Source organism: Pelodiscus sinensis, chromosome 1 (assembly GCF_052426305.1).
Source record: "Pelodiscus sinensis isolate ZL-2025 chromosome 1, ASM5242630v1, whole genome shotgun sequence".
NCBI classification, from domain to species: Eukaryota; Metazoa; Chordata; order Testudines; family Trionychidae; genus Pelodiscus; species Pelodiscus sinensis.
The window spans coordinates 325,191,972-325,212,983 of record NC_143052.1 but is presented as its reverse complement, the minus strand read 5'-3'; the positions used below and the strand labels follow the sequence as shown (position 1 = coordinate 325,212,983).

The following is a 21,012-nucleotide window of genomic DNA, read 5'->3' as shown; positions in this document are numbered from 1 at the left end:
AGTTACTTCGAATTAGTGGTGTAGTGTAGACATACCCTCAGGTACCACAGGACTCCTCATTGTTTTTTCCAGATACAGAGTAACACAGCTACCTTTCTGAGAATTATATGTGTTATTTTTGCTTCGTTTAAAATCAAAGACACTAAGTCAAATTTCATTTTCATTATTTTTAAATAATAAAATAAAAATGAAATATTGCTACAATAAATGCTGAATATTTAACTCCAAAACAGCTAAAAACATTCTACAGGATGAAATTCTATAATCTGTACTTCTGTACTCCAGTAACACCCCTACTCTAATATCGTAGGTGGCCCAATGGTTGCTGGAACAATGGCATCCTGGGGTCAAGCGATCAGGAGTGTAAGGGCTGGCATTGACCTCCCTGGTCTAGTAAATTCCATGGTTTGGGTGCTGTATCAGGGAGGTTCAACATTTACAGACTGTTGGTCAGTCTATCAATAACATTCTTTCTATCAATAATATAACTTTCAAGAATACAGAAGATCCATGATTTACATAAGAACATGACTTCCATTCATTATTACTTTACTTTCTATTTTATTCAGAATGATATTACCATATAAAACATATTACTCAAACTTGACTTCTCGAAATTTCATATATAGGGGTAAAATTTTTAAACTCGCCTAAGTGACTTCAGAACTAAAGTCCCAATTCCTAAAATGACTTAGGGCCAGAATGCTACCCAATGATGCAGACTTCCAGGAATTCTATCCACTTTAGGGTGCATAGTATAGACGTAGCCATTGAAATAAACGGGAGTTAGATGACGAGGCACATACGAAAATCCCATCCGTCTGTAACTTTAAGCACCTAAATACTTTTTAAAAGCTGTTCCTTAAATTTCCTAAGCCCTAATAAGTAAGACTTAGATCCTAAGTCATTCTGCTGCTTTTTAAGATTTTACGGTTAGACAATTATTTTCAAGAAAGACACTGGGAAATGGATGCTCAACAGCTCTGAAAATTAAGCTCTTAATTAGCTGCCTAAATTCAGATATCATTTTTCACATTTTTTGCTCCTATTGATCAGAAATACCATACTTACCATCATTCCGCAATGTAAGAGGTGTAGGAGGACTCAGAACTCTGGCATTTGTCACTGTGTTTTTTACTAGACAGATATAGCTGCCAACATCAGATGTTTGCACCTTGGAGATGTACAGATTTCCTGTCTCCTGGGAGATGAAGCGTCGGCTATCTTCTGCCACAAAAGATGGGAATTCATTGAACACCCAACTGTAGATGATCTCTGGAAAAGCATAGAAATAAAGCATTGGTTATGAAAAAATTCAGTGTGTGCTAGGAATGAACAAATTCACAACGTGTTTATATGTTTGTTTTGTATAATTCCAAAAAGTTTTTTTTAAAGTTCTGGCTTAGGAAATGACATCAAAGATGGCCAATAATTTGACTGGAGTCCCTTGTGAGATGTTTTCAGTTCACAGAGAAAAAAACATTAAATTCCTCAACAGGTTCCACAAAAATTAAGAAAAAAAATCACATTGGTCCCAGTCTTCATCCTCTTACATTTAGGGCTGGCTGAATTTTTTTCATACAAATTGTTTTTTGACTAAACTAATTTTTTATATGAAAAATGTCTGCTTTTCAGGAGAACTTTCAATTTTGAATTAAAAAGAAAAAAAACACAATTGGAAATATTTTGACTTAAAAAAATAAAATATTTCAATTTGAATATGTTACCTAATTGCCTCATAGGAGACATAATTTGGTCATCTCATGTCCCAGTTCTCTGTATTTGGGGCTTTCTGGCTGGAACAAAACTCCCATAGTACACTATGGCCAGGGATGCCCTTGATGCACAGCCTTCCCTCTCCAAGACAAGTGACCACTATGCATCTTGGGAGGGGTATTCTGTCTCTAGATCCCAGCCTATAGAGAACGACGAACATAAACTTTATATCTATGAGGCATTGAAGCAGCATTTCCAAATCAAATTATTTCTTGGGTAATTTTTGTTCTTGCTTTAATTTTCATTAAAAAAATCAACATTTTCTATATACTTTTCCAACTAGAGCTGCATCAAATTTTTTAGAAGCCTGGTCCATGTTATAGAAATATATTAATAGATATGCATAATAATACAAAATAGGCTCTCTGCACTGTATTTACTATTGTCGGATGAATGCATCATGCAATTGGACTCAAACCCTCTGAAACCTCAGGCTACCCCTGGACAGACTTTCCTCTCCCTTAAAAACCTTGCTCCCAGGACTCTGGATTGACTTTACATTCCTCCCACACGTGAGTAACCTTCTCAGAACTGCAACATCATGAATACTTTACTCCTAATGACATTATGGTACACCAGTATCCTGCAGAAACCCACTGCAGGTGCCCTCAAGTGCAACCTACACTTTCACATGTTCTTTTGACTTTGTTTTACTGAGGAATCTGGGGAATCTTCCAACATGAGCCTCAAATCCCCTGGAGTCAAAAATCCTGCCTTATTCTGGCCCTATATAATTTGGTTCCTGGCAAAACCCAGCAGCACAGAGGTCTCTGAAAATGACAAAGAAAAGGTGTTAATCAAATTTTAAGGGTGAGGTTCTTAATCTTCTTATCCATTCCAAGAAAATATATGATTTTTCCTTTAGATACCAAATAATCACTTGTAGGGGAAAAATACAAGTTTTTCAGGAAGAATTTTTTAGGATTGCCATCCATCCAGGATGGTTTTGGTGTACATCTACACTGTGAAGCTATTTCAGGATAATGGAAGTATCCCGAAATAGCTATTCCGAATTTATTGCAGCAGCCTGTTATTTCAAAATAGATTTTGAAATGAGTAGCTTATTATGACATCCCAGTAACCCTTATGCGATGAGGGTTAAAGGACATTTCAGAATAGCGAGTTATTTTGAAATTTGGCACTATTTAAATAAGCTATTTTGAAATACCATCAAAATAAGCTACGCAATTTGCATAGCACAAATTGAGTAGCTTATTTTAAGATAAGGGTGCTGTGTAGATGCACTCTTGAGGTATGTCTACACGACAAAGTTAGTTCGAACTAACGGACGTTAGTTCGAACTAACTTTAATAGGTGCTACCCTAGTGCTCCGCTAGTTCGAAGTTAATTCGAACTAGCGGAGTGCTTAGTTCGAACTAGGAAAACCACAATTTACGAGGATTCTGCCTAGTTCGAACTAGCTAGTTCAAATTAAGGGGTATGTAGCCCCATAATTCGAACTAGTGGGAGGCTAGCCCTCCCCAGCTTTCCCTGGTGGCCACTCTGGCCAACACCAGGGAAACTCGTCTGCACCCCCTCCCGGCCCCGGCCCCCTTAAAGGGGCACGGGCTGGCTACGGGGCCCGTGCCAGGTGCAAGCCTGCCAGCACCCAGCCAGCAGACCCTGCACCTGGCACGGATCAAGCCACCCGATGCCCCTCAGCACTCCCCCTCTTCCCGGGACCAGGCTGGCTGCTCCCGGGAGCTTGCCCAGGACCGCAAGAGGCGGGCACCCGCCTGGGCTAGTGCGGACATCGTAGACCTCGTCCACGACCTCCGCACTAGGCACAGGAAAGTGGCCGGCTAGGGCAGGAGAGCTGCCAGCCTGGCCACCCAGGAGCAGGTGTACATGAAAATCAAGGTTGTCCACTGAGACCCCCGACCCTGAGCCCTGAGCTTACAATGGCCGTCCTGGGTCAGACCAAAGGTCCATCTAGCCCAGTAGCCTGTCTGCCGACAGCGGCCAACCCTAGGGACCCTGGAGGGGATGGACCGAAGACAGTGACCAAGCCATTTGTCTCGTGCCATCCCTCTCCAGCCTTCCACAAACCTTGGGCAGGGACACCACTCCTACCCTCTGGCTAATAGCACTCCATGGACCCAACCTCCATGACTTGATCTCACTTCTCTTTAAACTCTGTTCTAGTTCTAGCCTTCACAGCCTCCTGCAGCAAGAAGTTCCACATGTTGACTCTTTGCTTTGTGAAGAACAACTTTCTGTTACTAGTTTGAAGCCTGCTACCCATTCCTTTCCTTTGGTGTCCTCTAGTCCTTCTTTATGGGAACTAATGAAGAACTTTTCTGTATGCACCCTCTCCACCCAACTCCTGCTTTTAGAGACCTTTATCCTGTCCCTCCTCCGTCTCCTCTTTTCTAAGCTGAAAAGTCCCAGTCTCTTTAGCCTCTCTTCATATGGGACCTGTTCCCAACCCCTGATCATTTTAGTTGCCCTCCCCTCTCCCACCCTCTCTCTTCCCCTCTCCCACCTCCTTTTCCCAGTCTTCCCCAGTTTTGTTCAATAAAGACAAATTCCATTTTTGAACACAATTGTCCTTTATTTTGTATATCAAGAAGAGGGGCTAGGGAAGGGTAAGTGGAAGGAGGTGAGGGAGGAATGGGGTATGCGCCCCCGATGGGGAGGACTGGGCTGGCTCTTCAGGCTTCTGGGGGTGGAAGCTCTCCTGCAGCCCCCCAATTGCCCCCTTTTCCTAGATGGCAGCCTGCGGCAAGAGTAGCCGGTCTGATGGCCGAGTGCTGTGATGTGCCCAGTGTGGGTACTCCGGGCAATCCAAGCCAGGACTGCTTTGCAAGTGGGGCACCCCTGAGAACTGTCTGTCCAGGGTGGGGGTCGGGACCCTTTAAGCACAGCCCTCGGCTAGCCTGAGACAGCATCTCCATGCTCTAAGTACTCCTCTGATGCCCTGCCCGCACTGCTTCCGGCCATCTTTAAGCCTGGTTCAGGGTCCACTTAATGTGGACATTCTAGTTCAAATTAGCAAAACGCTAATTCGAACTAGTTTTTTAGTCTGGATCCGTTAGTTCGAATTAGCTTAGTTCGAATTAACTAATTCGAACTAAGTTAGTTCTATTTAATGTTGTAGTGTAGACGTACCCTTGGAGTTTCCTGGATTCAACAATTACTCTTTAATAAAATATGTTATATAATGAAATCTCCAGGGATCTGTCCAACCAAAAAACTGGTAACTGTAGAATATTTATAGATATATATTTTAGTGTTTCCGGGAATCCATCTGTGAAAATTTACAAATTTTGGCATATACTTGGGAGTTTGTGCGTATCTGGGTCAGACTGCAACTTTTTGAAGGTGAAGCCTTTATCGGGCTCTTGTCTTTTGCCACCATTTAAAACTAAAACCCATGGTTAGCAAAATGCTAACTGTGCTAACACAAGTGTAATTAAACACTGAGGATCATCCATTCAAACATAGCACATTTGGACAAAAAGATATCAACTTGGCTCGGCAAACCTGTTTTCCAAGTCTGAACTCTGGGGTGGGGAAAAACAACAGGTCAGTGTTGTGTGGAGTAATGTGATTGTTTCATGAAAGAGTCACATGTCATGGGGAAATTCAGTGGGACTCCCCCAGACAAAGGAGGCTTGGGCAAGAGAGAGGAGCAGAAGCCATGCTATTGGAGCAAAGGGGTCCTTTTTAATAGCAAGAGCAGACTCCCTGTAGAGGGGGAGAGAGAGAGAGAGAGAGAGAAAGAGAGAGAGAGAAGCACCTTGTATATTTACTTCCACTATCATCTGTCTCTGAAGAGAGGAAGTATAAATCCGCAGCACTCAAAGGGTTGGAGCTCTGGGAGACGGTTAAGCCACAGGACAGTCTGTGGGTCAGCACTCATTTAGTCATTTACTGGAGTTGGGGTTTATAAAAAGAGAAAACAGACAGAGTACCTCTGCCAGGAAATGTGCTAGGCAGGCCACAGAAAGAGACAGTGCTGCAGCTTATTCAGACCAAGCAAAGCTTAAAATAACACAGGCCCAGTGTGTGACACCAAAACATAGCAGCTGAGTGAGTGTTCCACTAGCGTTTTTACAGACCTTTCTTTTTCTTTTCTCTCTCTCTCTTTCACACACACACCACAAACGATCTCTCTAAATAATAGGAGTCCTGAAATAATAGGAGTCACTCATTTTCTTCCACATTTGCCTTTGGATTCTGCCAACTCTGACTTAGAAGACATAAATCTTCTCTATTTTTATCCATAATATTTCATTCCTCTGTTCCATTATATCATCCTCTCTTTCCACCTCTTTGATTATTCTTTCCTGCTGAACTTGACACACCAATATTAATTCTAGAGCATCTTCTTGCTGCCGTCTTCTGCATGACAAACTTGTCAGGATTGACTCTAAATACAGAAATGTCAAGGCTAGCTCAGTAATATAAAGTCACTGCCTCTGCTCCAAGATATAAACTGCTTCATTGGTATAGTGAGTTCCAGGCTTTCAGCCACAAATTGCCTGAGGAAAGTATGAAGTCAATAATCACACATGTATTAGTCTAGTCTTTGTACAGGTCTTTTCCACTGTGCTAAAAATATCTCATTGCCCATGAATATATTAAGGAAGCTGGAGAACAGATGGGTCAAAAGATCTCCACAATTTCTAAAGATCGACATTTACTTGAGTCTTCTGTTCTAAAGATAAGACAGAAACTAGTATATCTATGAGTCTCACACACTGTTGCGCTGTGCCAGAATTGTGAAAAGCATGACATGTTTTCCTATGTGCAGCTTCAAGGGGTAGCCGAGTTAGTCTGTACAGGATAAACGTTAAAGAACAACAAATAGTCTGGTAGCACTTTCTAGACTAACAAAACATGTAGATGGTTTAATGAGCTTTCGTGGGCACAACCCACTTCTTCAGATGACCAGAGTTTTGAGATTAGGATATTGTTTTTTAAAGTTTTACTATGTTAGTTAAATGTATACAATTGCCAGGTATGCACTACTGAATCCAGCTATGTGGAGAAATCCTACGGTATGTCTACACTACAAAGTTAGTTAGAACTAACGGACATTAGTTCAAACTAACTTTCATAGGCGCTACACTAGCGCTCCGTTAGTTTGAATTTAATTCGAACTAACGGAGCGCTTAGTTCGAACTAGATAATCCTCATTCCACGAGGATTAAGCCTAGTTCGAATTTACTAGTTCGAATTAAGGGCTATGTAGACCCTTAATTCGAACTAGTGGGAGGCTAGCCCTCCCCAGCTTTCCCTCGTGGCCACTCTGGCCAGCACCAGGGAAACTCGTCTGCCCCCCTCCCGGCCCCGGCCCCCTTAAAGGGGCACGGGCTGGCTACGGGGCCCGTGCCAGGTGCAAGCCTGCCAGCACCCAGCCAGCAGACCCTGCACCTGGCACGGATCGAGCCAGCCACCCGATGCCCCCCAGCCCTCCCCCTCTTCCTGGGACCAGGCTGGCGGCTCCCGGGAGCTTGCCCGGGACCGCAAGAGGCGGGCACCCGCCTGGGCTAGTGCGGACATCGTGGACCTCGTCCATGACCTCTGCACTAGGCACAGGAAACTGGCCGGCTAGAGCAGGAGAGCTGCCAGCCTAGCCACCCAGGAGCAGGTGTGCATGAAAACCAAGGGGGTCCACTGAGCTTACAATGGCCGTACTGGGTCAGACCAAAGGTCCATCTAGCCCAGTAGCCTGTCTGCTGACAGCAGCCAACCCTAGGGACCCTGGAGGGGATGGACCGGAGACAGTGACCAAGCCATTTGTCTCGTGCCATCCCTCTCCAGCCTTCCACAAACCTTGGGCAGGGACACCATTCCTACCCCCTGGCTAATACCACTCCATGGACCCAACCTCCAAGACTTGATCTCACTTCCCTTTAAACTCTATTCTAATTCTAGCCTTCACAGCCTCCTGCAGCAAGGAGTTCCACAGGTTGACTCTTTGCTTTGTGAAGAACAACTTTCTGTTACTAGTTTGGAGCCTGCTACCCATTCCTTTCCTTTGGTGTCCTCTAGTCCTTCTTTATGGGAACTAATGAAGAACTTTTCTGTATGCACCCTCTCCACCCAACTCCTGCTTTTAGAGACCTCTATCCTGTCCCCCCTCTGTCTCCTCTTTTCTAAGCTGAAAAGTCCCAGTCTCTTTAGCCTCTCTTCATATGGGACCTGTTCCCAACCCCTGATCATTTTAGTTGCCCTCCCCTCTCCCAGCCTCTCTCTTCCCCTCTCCCACCTCCTTTTCCCAGTCTCCCCCAGTTTTGTTCAATAAAGACAGATTCCATTTTTGAACACAATTGTCCTTTATTTTGTACATCAAGAAGAGGGGCTAGGGAAGGGTAAGTGGAAGGAGGTGAGGGAGGAATGGGGTACGCACCCCTGATGGGGAGGACTGGGCTAGCTCTGCGGGCTTTTGGGGTGGAAGCTCTCCAGCAGCCCCCCAATTGCCCCCTCTCCCCAGATGGCAGCCTGCGGCAAGTGCAGCCGGTCTGATGGCCGAGTGCTGTGATGTGCCCAGTGTGGGTACTCCAGGCAATCCAAGCCAGGACTACTTTGCAAGCGGGGCACCCCTGAGAACTGTCTGTCCAGGTTGAGGGTCGGGACCCTTTAAGCACAGCCCTCGGCTAGCCTGACACAGCATCTCCACGCTCTAAGTCCTCCTCTGATGCCCTGCCAGCACTACTTCCGGCCATCCTTAAGCCTGGTTCAGGGTCCACTTAATGTGGACATGCTAGTTCGAATTAGCAAAACGCTAATTCCAACTAGTTTTTTTGTCTGGATCCGTTAGTTCGAATTAGCTTAGTTCGAATTAACTAATTCGAACTAAGTTAGTTCGAATTAACGTTGTAGTGTAGACGTACTCTTAGTTATTAAGTAACATGGAGGGAAGAGAGTCTCTCTAGAAATGGAAAAGCAGGATAGCCACACAGTGAACCAAACACATGTGCAGGCTATTTTGGAATAAACCTTGAAGAAGGAGAACAGAACCATAAAGTAAGATAGAAATTGTGATCTTGAGGTAAAGGATAAAATGTGAATTGGTGGAGCCATTCATCACATAAGAGACAAGGGAATGCAAGGGGATGAGTGGTCAGTGTGGAGTGTTATTTTACAGAGACCTGGAGACACCACAAATTGCAGATTGTCGTCTTCTTTTTTTCCTATATAGGGGTAAAATTTTTAAAAGAGCCTAGGGGTATGTCTACACTACCCCGCTAGTTCGAACTAGTGGGGGTAATGTAGTCAACCGCACTTGCAAATGAAGCCCGGGATTTGAATTTCCCGGGCTTCATTTGCATGAAGCCGGACGGCGCCATTTTTAAATGCCGGCTAGTTCGGACTCTGTGCCGCACGGCTACACGCGGCAGAGGCGTACAGCTAGTTCGGATTAGGAAGCCTAATCTGAACTAGCTAGTCTATGCCGCGTGTATCCGCGCGGCACGGAGTCCGAACTAGCCGGCATTTAAAAATGGCGCCGTCCGGCTTCATGCAAATGAAGCCCGGGAAATTCAAATCCCAGGCTTCATTTGCAAGTGCGGATGACTACATTACCCCCTCTAGTTCGAACTAGCGGGGTAATGTAGACATACTCTAAGTGACAGATAAGAACAGAAGTTAAATCCTAACCCACTGCATGATCTATTAGGCCAGAATAACTGCTTTTAATTGGAGGGGTTCATTTCATGGTGCGACCTATGTCATCTCTTTGGCCCCAACTTCATTAACACTGTCATCTTTCACACTCTCAGTTAATATCTTTTGTGTGCCACTGGCAACAGTTTGATGAGTCTTTGAAGCTTCTGTATTCTGCTCTTCACAAAGCCTTCATTGATGTTATGAAAAGTGGAATGTGTACTTCACCACGAGCTCAGCCTTTAAAAATAATTCATCTTAAATTTCTGGAACAGCTTATTTCAAAATAGCTGTGCAGTATAGGCATACTGGTAAAAATGCTTGAAACCTGCTTATCCTGAAGCATCCACTTTGGCTGGCTTTAAATTCCAGGTCTATATTTCCTTACAATAAACAAGCCCAAATTTATTTTGCACCAGCTTTTGTTCTTAACTTTCATTATATGACTGAGCACTAGAGTGGCTATAGTAACTCTTTCTCTGAATTAGGACAAGCTTGTGATCTTTAAGAAAGAAAGAAAGCAAGCAAAGGGAAGGAAACAATGTAAATATTGTTTTCTATTGTTTATCTTTTACTATCAGTCTGAATTTTAAACACATAAGACCACATTTAGGATCTAAATATTTACCAGTTTTGACTGGTTTCAGAATTGAAACCTCACTGCTGGGCAAAAGCTAACTAAGCCAAACTACAATTCTGGATCTAAATACACCTCCCCTATATTTAGGAGCATCTGAATTGGATACAATATCTGAACTTTAAGCTATATTTGACAAAACACAATACTAAGACTGAGTAAATGGTATTCAAATCCTTCATTTTGTTTAACTTTTCAGGTGGGAAGGGCAAGAAGTTTAGTTGAAAGCAGAGGAAAGTTCTGAATGTTGCAATATGCAGAAGTGTAAATGTACGAAACATATTTTTTATTTTAATAGCCATCTATTTCATTTTTAATATGACACTTCTGTCAAACATGCAAAGATGATAGAGAGCAGTGCCTTGAAATTACAGCCAACAGAAAACAAACATTTTTACAAATACAATTCATCAACACACAAACACAGGAACACGCAAAATAAAGAAGACAGAAACAATATGAATTATAAAAGTCAATAGTAAATTGACATGCTCCAGAGATACAAGGCTAAAGCAGTTGTCTGTCAGTAAGACCTGTTAGTATAAAGTTTTGGTGTTAATGTGATTAAGTCACCATGGTGACAGTGGAGCTGGCATCTCTTTTTATGAATGGCCAGCCTTGTTTACAGAAATCTCTCCCAAGAGCTCTTTATCTGTTTTCAGAAGGTCATTTGGAAAAGCTTTCAAAATGCCCCATTTATTTCCGTGTTTTATCATGTTTTTTAATGCACCATGTGAGTGAAAATCTGGGTCACTTAGTGATGAAGTATTGAAAAGAGCAGATCTATCTTCTGCTAAGAAATTTATGATATGAAATTTTGTTTACAATCCTATCTTTAAATGATTTTACCAGATCCATTTTCTCTCTGCTTCAAAACAGTAATTCACAACTGCCACTGTATGACATCTTTCCCATAATGGATAAGGCTAGAGACATAAATCAGTATATTTGGTGCTGTAACATCATGTTTAGATGTATCATCTTTCTGAGAAAGCAATGTTGGTTATGTGACAATGCAAAAAATGTGGTGTTGCCAAGGTGAGTCAGAAATAGATAAAATCAGTTGATCTACCCATTTCCATGACTGGGGACACTTAAATATTCTCAGGTTAGCTTTTCTCATAGGCAATTCTATTTTTTACCATAGAAATCATTCAAATTTGGGATAGCCTTTGCTTTACTCCTTTAACTACAGCAGGCATACTATGCTGTAGGGTACATATATGTGCAATAACTACTGAAAGTCACTTGCACATATATTTCTGTGGAGGTAAAACATTCACGTGCAACCCTGACCATATTTTCCAAACTATTACTTTACTGTGATCGGACTTTTATGCCAACGACACACAAATCCAATATCCTCTTAGCTGTAGCATCACATTTTGATGCACCGGCATATGAAGATATAACTCCTCAAAAATCCAGATGGGTGAATATATTCTTCTTCAAAACATATGAATTTTCACTGATTCCACAAGATGGCAATATCTGATGAACAAAGGGGACTGATCCCTTTGCTGATAATGGCCAAAATCAGAAACAATCTGAGAGTTTTATCCGGTCTGCCGCAGTTGTTTGTTTTTAGACATTCTACGTGGTGTGTAGCATTTAATGTATAAAGCTGCAGACAATGAGGCACAATGAGGCACTTCAGATGCTAACACTGCCTGAACATTCAACAATGAAGAGTGACTAAGCAAAACAAACAAACAAAGAAGGCAAGAAAGTATTCAAATTCTTATTTTACCCCAATCCTAGTTTTAAACTCAAGCATCAAGCTTGCTATTTAACCATGTCATGTACCAGCCATAAACCAAAAATAAAATAAGCTACAGTCTTTAGCTGTTGAGCACATTTCACATTCATGGACTGGAAGGACTCTGATAAGTTAAGATGAATGATAACACAGGGCTTTTCTCCTGTCCTCCCATAACAATCTAATTAACAATTCTGGTGTATTTCTTTGTGCTATTATGGCTTATTACCAAATCCTCATTAATCCTCTATGAAAATCTTTAATAAAGGCAATTTATTCCTTGCATCATGATGCAACCGTTTATTCATCAACTAGCAATGAAATTGCTTGCTTTCTGCTCTAAGGGATTCTGTATCTATTGCTCATCTGCCTGAACAGAATTCTACCAAACATGTATTTGTCTTTGTTCAGGTTTAATTACTGTGATAAATCTTCAAACATTTGCTTTCCTGTAACCATTCACACCAACGTTAACTGTAGGGTCTGGTACTGGTAGAAGAAAGGTTTAGCAGGTAACCTGTGAAAGCTTTTCTCTCACCAGTTTCTATCAGTTTATGAAAGATGGCGAACTACATTTTTTCTATTTGACATCTAGAATCAGGTAGCTAATTAATGACACTAGAATCCCAGAAACACTTAATCCATTGGGTATGGTTACTTCTACGAGGACTAAATAGAAAACAAGATTTCTAATTCAAAAAAAGAATAAAACAAAGACATTAAGCTTTCAACATTTCTTTCCATTCTGCATTGGAATAAAAAGTAGATCTTGCCAAAATTGGGGGAGGGGATGTGAGGGTATTTGAGGGGGAAATGGGAAACTCAGGTTCAAGTCTCCACTCTGCCTATAGCACAGCAAGGACTTAAAGCTGTGTCTCCCACATCACAGCTCAGTACCCAAACCATCTTCCTGTTATGGGTGGTCCATCCTGGCCTCAAGAAAACCTGGTGAGATGTTCATCAAAACTGATACATTTCTGCAGAAAGTTTTGGATTTGGCAATTCTACATTTTTGTGGAAAGATTCCTGATCAGCTCTGCTTCCATCCCATTCAAACATGCTTACTTCAAAGGAACCATACATCATGTATAAGACTATGCATACCTGGGTTTCAATGCACGGATATAATTTTCATGTGAAAAACATGACTTTTTTAAAACTAAAAAGGTCATTTTCCCTGTCACCCTTTTCATTGGTTCAAGAGATGCTGAGATATGTCAAGAAATCTATAACAACATGTAATTCAGAAATGTAAAAATACTTTATGAAATTTAGTTTATCTGCATGTTCTATTTAGTGCTTTCTATGTATGTTTGAAGCTATCAATGACAGCTGTTTCATATCTTCTTAATGGGAAAGTATTCTGTGATATGAGCTTTTCTTCTTTTTATACCAAAATTATCACTGTTCTTATTCTGTCCTTGACTTTTTTTTTGCCTCATAAGAACATATAACTCAGTGATTTCAAACAAACTATCTTCATCATAATAACTACCTATCTGTCAGGGTCACCAAAGAAGTTATTTAATGATTGTAAAGTCCTCTGAAAATATACATTTCTGCATGAGTGCAAAGTATTTTTATTTCCTGGCTTTAATGCTTAATATCAGATAAAAAAATTTCTCCTATCCTTTGCCTTTGTGTTTTGGTCTTCTGCAGTTATGAAAACTGAAAATTTATACTCCATAGTTTTACATGTTGTGTACCCTGCACAATGTTGTATAATATGTATATAATAACACACCTATGTCCATATTTGCTCAGACAAAAGGTCCATCTAGCTCAGTATCCTGTCTTATGACAGTGGCCAATGTCAAGAGCCCCAGGGGGAATGAACAGAACAGGTAGTCATCAAGTGATCCATCCCCTGTTGACCATTTCCAAACTTGACAAACAGAGGCTCGGAATCCCATTCCTACCCATCCTGGCTAATAGCCATCAATGGTTCTATACTCCATGAATTTATCTAATTCTTTTTTGAATCTTGGCTTTCACAATATCCTCTGACAAGCAGTTCCACAGATGATGTATAAAGAAGTACTTCCTTTTGTTTGTTTTAAATCTGCTACCTATTCATTTCATTTGGTCAACCCTTGTTCTTCTGTCATGAGAAGAAATAAATAATTTTTCCTCATTTACTTTCTCCAGACATGATTTTATAGATATCTTTCATATCTCCCCTCAGTCATCTCTTTCCAAGCTGAAAAGTCTTATTAATCTCTTCTCATGTGATAGCTGTTCCATATCCCTAATCATTTTTTTGCCCTTTCTTGAATGTTTTTAATTTTAATATATCTTTTTTTTTTAGATGAGGCAACCACATCTTCACACAGTATCAAAGATCTGGGCATATGGTGGATTTATATAGAGGCAATATGATATATTCTGTCTTATTATGTATTCCTGTCTCGATGTTTCCCAACTTTCTGTTTGTGACTATACAGTTTCAACCACCAGAAAAGTGGCAGCTGGTAAATATATTTCAATTATGTCATGATCATAAAGTCTGAGAAGCCTGAACATGAACTAAAAGGACAATGAAAGTGGAAGTACAGAATATAGCTATTCTGTACAGGTTGAATTCCAGCACAAAAGACACTGGATCATGCTTGACAAATATCCAAATGCAATAAATAACATAATGTAACCCTGCTATACTAATAATATGAAGCCCTTCTACACCATTTTTCATCTTTAGAGCTCAAAGTGAGATCACCGTGAAATGGGGAAATAAAGAAACATAGAAGGAAGTGACTTGCTGAGGATCACATCGCAAAGCATCACACACTACAGTGTGTGAGTTCCACATCATTGCCTAGTCCTCTATGCAACATTGATCTTTGTACATACCCTGGAATGTGTTTCCATTTCCCTTTTTTCTATAACCACAAACAGTAAATGGCCTTCCACTCCTCATGAAGAAGTGTGACTTTACAACTGGGATGGGGGAAATGATTGTGAGTATTCTCCCTGAATTCTGAAGTAAAATTAGGATTATAAACTACTGCACACATCTGTAATGCTTAAACCAGGAAAATACAGTTGTTCAAGATAGAAAAAGTTAGATTAGATCATTTTGTCCAATTCTTGCATGGTGAATTTTCTAATTTTTAATATTGTAAACAATGGGGTTTCCACATCAATTTTTTTTAATATAATACCATATGCACCAGACAATAACATGAAAATAAATGTTGGGATTCCAAAAGATAGCCTTTTAGTTGCCAAAAAAAAATGCCAGTAGCTCTTTAAATGAAGTAAAAAAAGACACTTTAAAGTTGGGTATGAAGGAAGTTGCATGTAAAAAATTAGTAATCTACCTCACAATGTCAATATTTAGAAGATTTAGGGGGTAGCCGAGTTAGTCTGTTACAGAAAAAAACCCAAATGGTCTGGTAGCACTTTGCAGTCTAACAAAACATGTTGCTCAGCCATCAATAACATCATCAATAGCAACTGACAGTGCAAAACCACCGGGAGGATCCTGTGTGCTGCAGTCTAGCCCTAGAGACTACAACTCCCATGAGCCCTTGGGAAAAAGGAGGGACATGGTGGCTCTCTTCCATGCTGTTCAGGGAGAGAGTTGAGGGGGAGGACTTAATTTTAAGAGAGACGAGCCAGATTGCTGATGTGGAGCCTTTTCTAGGCCAGGAGTTGCTGCTGGAAGCTCGTCTGTTTGGGTATGTCTACACTACCCCGCTAGTTGAAACTAGCGGGGTAATGTAGGCATACCGCACTTGCAAATGAAGCCCGGGATTTGAATTTCCTGGGCTTCATTTGCATAAGCGGGGAGCCGCCATTTTTAAAACCCCGCTGGTTCGAACCCCGTGCAGCGCGGCTACACGGGGCTCGAACTAGGTAGTTCGGAATAGGAATCCTAGTCCGAACTACCTAGTTCGAGCCCCGTGTAGCCGCACTGCACGGGGTTCGAACCAGCGGGGTTTTAAAAATGGCGGCTCCCCGCTTATGCAAATGAAGCCCGGGAAATTCAAATCCCGGGCTTCATTTGCAAGTGCGGTATGCCTACATTACCCTCCTAGTTCGAACTAGGAGGGTAGTATAGACATACCCTTACTGAGAATCTGCTGGAGCTTGGATCTAGCAGGCTAATTCAGGAGCTATTAATGATTGTCTCTGGAGGGGAGATACTTTGGCTGTGGCTGTGGCTGAGAAGGGCCTGCATAAACCTGCATAGAAGATACTATGAGTACTTGTGGCTGTTTGGGAAAGTGTTGCTTGGGATGGAACACAGAAAACAGACTGTGGGTCCTAAGAGAGGCAAAGTAATCTGTGCAGTGAACTAGAGCTGCAGGACTGCCTAGCCTGGCTTGGCTGCTTAGTTTGGATTGACACACACAGAACCTGCACAGCTCTGTCTGACTCTCCAGCAGCAGACTTTCAAGCACACCCACGTGTCTGGGACTCTGAGATCCAAAGGAGTGCACACTCTGGGGTGGAATGAATGGTGGCAGTGCAAATGCCAGTTAGATAAGTTTCCTTCGTTTCTGTGTACTTTGTTAATTGATTTTATTCATTTTTAATCTGTTAAACCATGTTTCTTTAAGTTGTTAAGTAAAGAGGCATTAATTCTAATTGAATCAATTAGATATACTATTTATAATTGTTGTGTTAGAGTTAGATCTAGATTATTACTGGAATATGTTTATTCCTGGTGGTGCCCCAGGCACACCATTAAGGGTGTATAGGGCCAGCCAGGTAGAGGCACTACTACTGTATATTCCTTTAGGAACAAGGGTATGTCTACACTAGAAAGTTAGTTCGAACTAACTTTCCTAGGCGCTACACTAGCGCTCCGTTAGTTCGAACTTAATTCGAACTAACGGAGCTCTTAGTTCGAACTAGGTAAACCTCATTTTACGAGGACTAACGCCTAGTTCGAACTAGTTTTTAGTTCTAGATGCGTTAGTTCGAACTAGCTTAGTTCGAATTAACTAATTCGAACTAAGTTAGTTCGAACTAGCGCTGTAGTGTAGACGTACCCCAAGAAACTGCAGCAAGAGGGTTGATGGGGAATCCCCAACTATACCTTTGGGGTACTCAGGATCTCCTTTAATGTTGAAAACATCAGGTGCACAGGCACACAGGTGAATGTAGCCTGCTCCCAAGTAACCCAGGGAGAAAAGAGGGGGTTACAATAATATATAGCATACAGCTCAGTCCCTGTTACCAATGTATAATATGCTGAGCTGCTGGAATACCAGTGAAGCACTTCCATCTATCTTTAACTTGTCACATAATGGTTATTTAGAGATAATACATAGACTTCTGTTGTCTTACTTCCTGCCTAAGGCACTGTCTCGTGATTTTAATCTGTCCACTCAACCCTTTAGTAATAGCAGACAAAGTGACACTGGATGTGTCATGCTGTATATATATCACACTGAAAAAAGAGATGTTTTGCCAACTCTCCCTCTTTTTTCTTTTTTTTTGAGGGGGAAGGGGGATCTAAAAGAAACACTGATATTAATGAAGCAAAATGCAGGACAATGTAGCACTTTAAGGACTAACAAGATGGTTTAGTAGATGATGAGCTTTCATGGGCCAGACCCACTTCCTTAGATCTGAGGAAGTGAGTCTGGTCCACGAAAGCTCATCATCTACTAAACCATCTTGTTAGTCTTTAAAGTGCTACATTGTCCTGCATTTTCCTTCAGCTACCCCAGACTAACACGGCTACATTTCTATCACTGATATTAATGTAAGGCTAACCATGGGCCAATCTGCTCCTTCCTAGGGGTTGATCACTTGAGAGAATTGATTCAGATTCCGAACACTGAAAGCCAGGACTGGTGGCCATAAACAAACTTTATGGAACCACAGGAAACTTGGCCACTCCCACAATAAGTGGACATCCAGCTAACTAAAATCATGATGGTCCACAGATGTTGCTGGACCAGAGAGTGTCAGACTAGAAGGGTTCACTTATCCTACCCATATTCTCCTACCCCATTTCTCCAGAGTCTAAGCTCAAATTGTAATCTCTCTCTCTCTCTCTCTCTCTCTCACACACACACACACACACACAAACCTAACAATCCCATCAAAATGATAGTTTAATACAAAGAAAAGTGAAATTTTCTTTGCTGTAAGATAACAGCAGCACTGCAACAGGAAGTTTACTAGCTTACAAATAAAGTTCTCCAGTATTATTGGTGAGGTGGAACATAGAGTGAGAACAGAGAAGATAAAAATGGGCAAGAAAATTATCTGCCTTATGGGTATTAATTCTCTCACTGTCAAAAATAACCTACATTGGCATGGTGACCAAAAGAAGGTGGGTAACACTGAATGCTCTATTATTGCCATAGAGAACATATTCTATTGTTAGTAGATAAAAGTAGTATATTTATTGCCTGCAGAACAGTGCAGTCTGTCCATAATCCTTCAGACTTGTATGTCAATATTAAAAGACAAAGTTATTCAGCTTCTCCCCTGCCATGCTGAGTGACACCTCTATCACAAATTCAATCTCTACCTCATTGTTAAATCCCAGTAATCATCTTTAAATTATTTATTCTTAAACCTTCAAAATCTCCATCCTCTCAGACTTGTCTGGGTTACTATTGTATTGTACAAGGCAGCACTGGTTGAAGTAATGGAAGGCTGGCATTTACGGAATATAAATAGATTATTAAAAAAATGCAAGCCAGCTTTTACACCCCTTTTACTGATCTGAAAAGGCCATACCTCCTTTATCTAGAGATTTATAGCCCAACTGTCACTGTAGTGCCTAACAGACATAAATGACTTTTATTCTTACAGGATTCCTGGGAGGTATGGAATTATTAACCTCACTATCTTGTCCAAGTAGTCCTTAGTTGATCTAGGAATTGAGCCTGGTCTTCTGAATGCCTTCAAAAAGTGCCTGAATGGCAACCTCACCATTAGGTTAAGTTTCTTGCTACTGTATCTCACCTTAATACCCACCTATGCCACAATGCCTATAGGAAGGAGTTAGTTAATCCTGGGGGCTGTGTCTACATTGGCACCCCTTTCCAGAAAAGGGATGCTAATGTAGACTTCGGAATAGCAAAATCTGCTGGGGATTTAAATATCCCCCGTGCCATTTGCATTTACATGGCTGCCACTTTTTTCCGGCTTGGGGATAAGCCAGAGAAAAGCGCCAGTCTAGACGTGATTCTCCGGAAAATAAGCCCTTTTCCGGAGGATCTCTTATTCCTACTTGAGTCTTATTCCTACTTGAGTAGGAATAAGAGATCCTCCGGAAAAGGGCTTATTTTCCGGAGAATCACATCTAGACTGGCGCTTTTCTCCGGCTTATCCCCAAGCCGGAAAAAAAGCAGCAGCCAGGTAAATGCAAATGCCGCGGGGGATATTTAAATCCCCGCGGATTTTGCTATTCCGAAGTGTCTAATCTCCATCCCTTTTCCGGAAAAGGAGTGCAGTGTAGACACAGCCTGTGAGTTTGGAGGGTGGTTATGGATTATATTAAATTTCTAAAGAACCCTATTGGTTTCATTCCCATTAAATCTTATAAAACTATTCTACAACAGTTAAGAAACATGAAGGGAAAGAACTACACTCTGAAGCATCCAAAATAAATCATTTATCACTTCTTCCTCCCATCCCTCTTATCTTACATTTCCTCTTGTTCCATCTATCTTATCAGCATTATATTTGTGGCTTCTTCTCGTTAGCTATATTGATTTACTCTCTCTCGCCTTTTATACTTTTCCATGGTGTTCACTGGAGGGCTGTCTGGGATTAATTATTTTTTCCATAGCATGGACCATTTAACTGAAAAATCTTTATCTGACATGTTTTGAGATTATATTGTCCCACCTGCCATTTTAGCGCAGCAACAGAGCTAAATGGTAACAGACATTTAGCAATACAAATACGGAGTTTGGGTCATTTTTTCCCCTTTTATAACAATCATGTAATGTGTATATTCCCAGTCTTGAATCAGGGTCTGAAATATTTTAAAACATCAAATAACTTGTAATATGAAAAGTTTCACAACACTATTTATTGGCTACCAACTTGAATTGGCAACTGTGCTTTTGGAGTACTTGTAAAAGGAAAAAATGTGATGAAATAAATATAGATTTCAATTTAAATCTGGCAGGATCACTCTGTTTAGTTTAATTACTGGGGTGAAGAGTTTCTGCTAGTTAAATTTAATTTGCAAAACACCATGATTCTAGGACATTTTAGTAACAGGTTGCTTATATAGTTATATGTGTCTAGGTAAAAACTAGACATATAAATAACCATTACAGAAACTTTCCATCACTCCTATCCCTTTTGTCAGAATCCAAAAAAAGCAGACACATATGGTAGATGCCTGAAAGACAATAACACATAAGGTTTGAAGCAAAAATTTCAGTGCATTTTTAATTAATTATTTTGTCTTGCTTTTTCCCTCTTAATGTTTTCACTTGTAATTTGATTCCCCTGAGCAGACAGATGGTGTAATTTTTGCTGACATTAGTGAGCATGTGATACAGTAGCATACGTTCCTAAAGCAGAACCCTGTCAATGCTGCCCATTCACCCAGCATCATGTGTTAGCTTAATTGGGCAAGGTCAGCCAGTTTTCCCTCTCTAGGTTTCATGCTTCCGAAGGCGGGGAAATAGTTCCAATTATTAGTCCTCCAGATCTAAGGCTACTAAACTTTTGATGCTTGTTACAGCTTTTTTTTTTTCTTCATGGTGATGTAAAAACAATGAATAGTGCTAACTCTGGGAGAAGTTTTGTAGGACATGGCAAATTACAAGTTCCTTGAGAGACCTTTCTGAAAGTGGGTTAATTGAGCATATGTTTTCATTAATTTAACTTCGCTGTTCTCTTAATTTATAGTGTTTATATTGAATTTTCAAAATAAAATAAAATAAAATGATTATTTATATTTATCTCATAAAAATATTGCTTAGGACTGGGCATATGCTTCAATTAAAACGTAATTCAAATCTAGTAAGGAAACCCTGCCAAGAAATTGGAAATATCTTGACTAGTCACCTAAGTGATCATAAATTGCTACAGTTGCATCTTATCAGGTCTGCAATTTCACCAGAGTCCTTCAGAATCACCATCTGAGCACTGTGCTGTGCATTCCAGAGTTCTAAGACACATGTTCTGGCCATCACTGAGGGTCAACGTGGAGGCACTGTGTGGTCTGGGCAGGGCTGAGGGCTGGCAGCCCTAGCCCTGCCCTATCCTACTGAGACCTCCCCCCCCC

The 21,012-nt window shown here is 41.0% G+C and overlaps 1 protein-coding gene across 1 annotated transcript in view; it reads right to left on the bottom strand.

The window, feature by feature from the left end:
- Nucleotides 1-21,012, bottom strand: part of CNTN5 (contactin 5) — a 1,036,023-nt gene that overhangs the window by 285,042 nt on the left and 729,969 nt on the right. The window contains exon 8 of the mRNA XM_089775740.1: nucleotides 1,072-1,275. Coding sequence (XP_089631866.1) covers nucleotides 1,072-1,275 — 204 coding nt within the window. The remainder of the gene's footprint in view (nucleotides 1-1,071; nucleotides 1,276-21,012) is intronic.